At 47.4% G+C, this 6,059-nt stretch overlaps 1 protein-coding gene across 1 annotated transcript; it reads left to right on the top strand.

Moving 5' to 3' along the window:
* Positions 1-483: 483 nt before the first annotated feature.
* LOC133915349 (probable xyloglucan glycosyltransferase 9) lies at positions 484-4,484 on the top strand. The gene is made up of 5 exons (XM_062358480.1): positions 484-1,627; positions 1,718-2,026; positions 2,114-2,404; positions 2,515-2,628; positions 3,508-4,484. Exons 1-5 carry the CDS (start codon positions 884-886, stop codon positions 4,123-4,125), a joined length of 2,076 nt encoding a protein of 691 aa, XP_062214464.1. The 5' UTR covers positions 484-883; the 3' UTR covers positions 4,126-4,484.
* The last annotated feature ends 1,575 nt before the right edge of the window (positions 4,485-6,059 follow it).

Genomic DNA, 6,059 nt, shown 5'->3' with positions numbered 1-6,059 from the left:
ATCGTGGTGATATAGAGTTGTTTCAAGCCGAGTAGCTTCACATAAATTTTGTCAGAAATAATAAAAAACTAGAAGAAAGGGTGTGCTTCAAACGGGCACAAGGTTGCAAGACAAGAGTCGCCACCTGAAAAAGAGAGAAAAAACTCTGACAAGTTATCACGATGTTCCCTGTTTTGCCCTTTACCTCCCATGTTTAAACCAAAGAAACCGCATAACTAAGGGCTAGTTTGGTTTGATGCTCGCAGCCATCCCGTTAAAATATGGGCTTTGATCCACGGCATGACCGACTATTTGGTTGAGCGGCAAAATATTAGCTTGCTTAGGCCGGTGTTGAGACACGTGTTCATGTTTACAGTGCAGAGACGACGGCGGCAAAATCGTTCAATTCTTGAGTGAGCCAGCGAATATTGATGTGGCTAGTCCGGGTATAATCCAAACGTGCCCTAACTCCCAAATAAAAACCTTATTACCAAACCAAGGTCAGATTGTCAGAATACTCAACCAAAACTACTGCAAAGAAAACACAGACATGCGGAAATGCAAGAAAGCATCGGCGTAAAATATTGCTTCCTCTTCCGGCCGATCTCTCTCACACTCTCTCTCTAGACGTGTTGAGCTGTTTCCCATTCCGTCCCCCTTCCCTCAGCTCAGGCTCAGTTCCCCTTCTCTCCTCTTCATAAGCTCGCCCTCAGCTGCAGAGTAGCATTGGGGAGTTTGTGAGGCTTTCTTGTGAAAGAGATTCGCATTGGAGTGGAGCTGGGGCGCTAAAAGAAGGGGAGCCCCGGGAATAGTGTGTGGTGGAGTGAGTGGCTATTTTGGGAGGGTGAGAACGAAAGGTGTGGCCTTGGCCGGTGGAGGCGGCGGCTTCTTGGACTGGCCATTGATGGCGCCGTGGAGCGGCTTGTGGGGCGGCAAGGCCGGCGGTGAGGCCTACCGGGGCACGCCGGTGGTGGTCAAGATGGAGAACCCCAACTGGTCCATCTCCGAGATCTCCTCGCTGGAGGACGACGACGAGGACCTCTTGGCCGCCGGCGGCCGCCGCAAGGGGGGCCGCACCAAGAACGCGAAGCAGATCAGGTGGGTGCTGCTGCTCAAGGCGCACCGCGCCGCCGGATGCCTCGCGTCGCTGGCCTCGACAGCCGTCGCGCTCGGCGGCGCCGCCAGGCGCAGGGTGGCTGCAGGGAGGACAGATGCCGAGGCGGGCGTGGTAACCGCGACCGGCGAGAGCCCCGTGTTGCGCTCCCGGTTCTTTGCCTTCATTAAGGCCTTCCTAGTCGTCTCCGTGCTCCTCCTTGCGGTCGAGCTCGCCGCCTACTTCAACGGCTGGAACCTCGCTGCATCCGCCCTCGCCCTCCCCGTCATCGGCCTGGAGTCGCTCTACGCCTCTTGGTTGCGCTTCCGCGCCACCTACGTCGCCCCGGGGCTACAGTTCCTCACTGACACTTGCGTCGTGCTCTTCCTCATCCAGAGCGCCGACCGCCTCATCCAATGCCTGGGCTGCTTCTATATCCACCTGAAGCGCATCAAGCCCAAGCCCAAGTCCCTTGCATTGCCCGACGCGGAGGACCCTGACGCCGGGTACTACCCCATGGTACTTGTCCAGATACCAATGTGCAACGAGAAGGAGGTTGGTGTTGTCTTTGTCGCTGTGAAGATGCAATTCTTATCACCTAACGTGCAAGATTTTGACCAATTATTTTCTGTTGGATTCGTTCAGGTGTATCAGCAATCAATTGCGGCCGTGTGCAACCTCGACTGGCCGAAGTCTAACTTCTTGGTTCAGGTGTTGGATGACTCCGACGACCCGATGACGCAGTCACTGATTAGAGAGGAGGTGGCCAAGTGGCAGCAGCATGGTGCCCGGATTGTGTACCGGCACCGTGTGTTGAGGGATGGTTACAAGGCTGGAAACCTCAAGTCTGCCATGAGCTGCAGCTATGTGAAGGATTACGAATTTGTTGCCATCTTTGACGCAGACTTCCAACCAAATCCAGACTTTTTGAAGCGCACCGTCCCACATTTCAAGGTGAATTGAGGGGAATTTAGTACTTTCAGTTATTTTTCATCTTCTGTTTAGGATTCTAATGCTGATTCGTCCATTGGACTGTTGCAGGATAATGATGAATTGGGGCTAGTGCAAGCAAGATGGTCCTTTGTAAATGAGGGTGAGAACCTGTTGACTCGTTTGCAGAATATTAATCTTTGCTTCCACTTTGAGGTGGAACAGCAGGTGAATGGGGTGTTCATAAACTTCTTTGGGTTCAATGGCACTGCTGGGGTGTGGAGGATCAAAACATTGGAGGACTCAGGTGGATGGATGGAACGGACAACAGTGGAGGATATGGACATTGCTGTTAGGGCACACCTCAAGGGCTGGAAGTTTGTCTTCCTGAATGATGTTGAGGTATTAGTCTGTTGGATATGAAAAAATTCTCCTAAATTGCTTGTATGGTCATGTTTGTTTAACATCTCAATTGAGCTGAATTTTTTTTTTTGGGGTCATATTGTGGACAGTGCCAGTGCGAATTGCCTGAGTCATATGAGGCTTACAGGAAGCAGCAGCATCGGTGGCATTCTGGTCCAATGCAGTTATTCAGGCTCTGTTTGCCGGACATCATCAAATGCAAGGTATTGTGATGCTCTTTATGATTGTACCTTATCTTTTAGCCACAACTGAATAACCAACCTATTCTGTTAGTAGCCATTTTTTAATGATATCTGTAACAGCAATGATTCAAAGAAATATAACTGTCACCACAGACAAGGTTTAAGTTTTGTTGCTTTGATGTAATCGTTTATGCTACCAGTAACTAATTTTAACAATATATTTAACAGTAATGGTGAAAAAGAAATATATCTGTCCCTTCAAACAGGGTTTAAATTTTATCGCTTTGGTATACAGCTTAAATTCTTGCTGAGGCATATTTACTTTAACAACTCTATGTAACTGTCAACTCCAAATAGTGCTATGCATATCCTTTCCGGTTACACAATACTTAGAAAGACTGCATTAAGCTAACAAAATGTATCCTCAGAATGTTTTCATTTTTTTGGTTAGGGGATACATCTGTCCTTGCTGAGTGTGCTCCCATGATGTAAACATGCTAATGAAAATATGAAAAGCTAGATGTTTTATGATGCTTTTGATCTGAATGTCCTGATCTATTCTGTGCATTATTTGCCTTTTCTCAGTGCTGCTTAGTTTGATACACTTTTAAGATGCTTTGTCACCATTTGCCTTCCACACACTGCAATATAAAACTGTAGCTCTATTTTTCATGGTCTACTTCTAGACTAATATGCTATCTGTTTGCCATGCTACAATTTAAATATGCTACTCTCTTAACTTACTCCTAGGCTATCTTTGTCATTGTCGTCCATTATATATTTTACCCTCCAGAATGTGATTTTATATGAAAGAACTAGCGTGTTAAAGCTTAATTCTAGCGCAAATGACAATAATCTCCCAATTTTATTGTTTATTTACTTTGTTTCACTTTGCTGCAGATTGCATTTTGGAAGAAAGCCAATTTGATCTTCCTTTTTTTCCTACTAAGGAAGCTCATATTACCTTTCTACTCCTTCACACTCTTCTGCATCATCCTCCCAATGACAATGTTCGTGCCTGAAGCTGAGCTTCCTGACTGGGTGGTGTGCTACATTCCTGCCCTTATGTCATTACTGAACATCCTCCCTTCTCCGAAGTCATTCCCTTTCATCATCCCATACCTACTCTTTGAGAACACCATGTCCGTGACAAAGTTCAATGCCATGATCTCTGGTCTGTTCCAGCTTGGAAGTGCATATGAGTGGGTGGTGACCAAGAAATCGGGCCGTTCTTCAGAAGGTGATCTCATTTCTTTGGCGCCTAAGGGGCTAAAACACCAAAAAAACAGCTCAGCGCCTAACCTTGACGCAGTGGCAAAGGAGCAATTGGCTCCTAAAAAGGATGCGAAGAAGCACAACCGGATATACAAGAAGGAGCTTGCGCTCTCGATGCTCCTCCTAACGGCGGCAGCTCGAAGTTTGCTCTCGAAACAGGGTATCCACTTCTACTTCCTCCTGTTCCAGGGCATTTCCTTCTTGTTAGTAGGCCTTGACCTCATAGGCGAGCAGATCGAGTAAACTGTAATCAGCAAGATAGATGTTAAACAGTGACCATGGAAGGGCTGGAAGGGATGTTATGGTAGCAGCTCTTGGATGAGATTCAGAAGGATGCATTGTGCAGTTGTGCCTTCCTGTATTTGTCGTGACTGCACGGCATGATCCACAGGCTCTATGTGAAAAGAACCTCCTCCTCTTGGAGGTGTAGATATAGTTTTCTTGGCCTGTAAAAATTGCGTAGTTCTTCAAGGCCCCACCATTCTTTTGTACCAAAGTTTTGAAGTTCATGTGTGATTTGTCGTAGGATGTAAACTCACATTTCGTATGTACGATTGATGCCGGAAAAAAAGAAGAGAGAGATGTCATGAAATTAGAAACCATCCTGATGTAGCTGCTGGGCTCTTTACCTACTTGTGAGTAGGTCCGCCTTCCAGATCCGGATCGTGCTTGTCCATGTGTGTTTGTTGTACCTTTCCTGCTTGACACTGGGAGAATTGGATATTGTCCAGAACAGCATCACATAATTGGAAGGTCTGTGCCTCCTCCATGGGATCTGAATTATGCATCAAAATTGCGGCAGCTGGTCAAACTGGTTCTCTCGTGAAGACACGGAACCATTTTATCCAGACATTTTCTGCTTGAAACATGTAAATCTGCAGGAAGTTTCCCAAAGCAAACGTCGAACGGAAGGAAATTTCTGTAACGCTAACGTTTTTCACCGATTTTGTGTGTTGAATGTCTGGAAGAACTAAATCTCCTGACCATGAAATGAGTGCTGCAACTCGGATAAAATGAAATATGGCGAGGTGTCAGGAGTGAAGCCATAAAAAACTCTATCCTCCACCTCACGTCGTCGCGAAAAATGCACTTCAGCCTCAGGTGGCAACGAAACACAAACCCAAGCTCCCGTCTGCTCTGGAGCTGAGCTGTAATTGAGACTGAGATTATGTTTGTTTCCTGTTTTTATTTTTTTATCTGTTGCTATCAGAAGACAGAACAAATAAGTTTATAAAAAGTCAGAAGTGTGTTTATAAGAAAAATGAATTAAAACTGAGAAGCTCGCTGAGAGATATTTTTCTGAGAAACTATATGCTAAGAAGCTAAAAATTTATTGTAGAAGTCAACCACTTATTTTCAAAAGTAGCTTTTAAGATAAGAAAAAATATAACTTTTCAGAAAAAGCTAAAAACAGAAACCCAAACAAACAGAGTATGAGACTATACAGCAGCAGCAATGCTTGACCTGCGTCGAGTCCTCCACCTTATCGTCATGCACTGCACGTCGCTGCGACTGCGAGACTACCAAGGCATTTTCTACTACCACCACAGGTCCAGTCCAAGCAATGGGGACAAGCAAAAGGTTCTAATTCGCGCTCACGCGTGAGCAAGCGAACGAGCGCCCCTGCCTTGACAGCTAAACAACAGGACGCCCACTTCCGCCTCCCTCTTTCTTCCTCGCCTTCGACGACCCCATCTCAGCATACTCGCCCCTACTCCGCCCTCCTTCACCGTCTCTAGCAGCTCCCCACCGCCGGATCCGCCACGCTAACCCGGCATTATCAGGGTATTGCTTTGCTGCCCCCGCCGCCCATCGGTGATCCTCCAGAGCACGTGCCTCCCGACCTCAGCTGCCCCTCGCCCACCACCCTCGCCTCGCTGGCTGTCACTCCCGAACCTCCCTCTAGACCCGTCGAGCAATGGAGCCTGACCCCAATCTTAAACCCTAACCCTAACCTTATTCTCAGTCATCGCACGCGCTCTGACAACTAACGACAGCGGCACGAGATTGGACGCGCGCGGTCGTGCGCGGAACATGATTCGTGGGGACAAGCGCGTCTCACATGATGTTCGGTTCGGCCGAGCCCGAGCACTGGCTGAAGTTTTCCTATAGAATAATTGGCGATCAAGTGCATCTTTGTGTGACGCTGCCGTGCGTTTGGTAGTCGTCGTGCAGTA

This window comes from Phragmites australis, chromosome 4, assembly GCF_958298935.1.
Source record: "Phragmites australis chromosome 4, lpPhrAust1.1, whole genome shotgun sequence".
NCBI lineage: Eukaryota > Viridiplantae > Streptophyta > Magnoliopsida > Poales > Poaceae > Phragmites > Phragmites australis.
The sequence above is the reverse complement of the archived record's forward strand: the minus strand, read 5'-3'. Positions and strand labels throughout refer to the sequence as shown.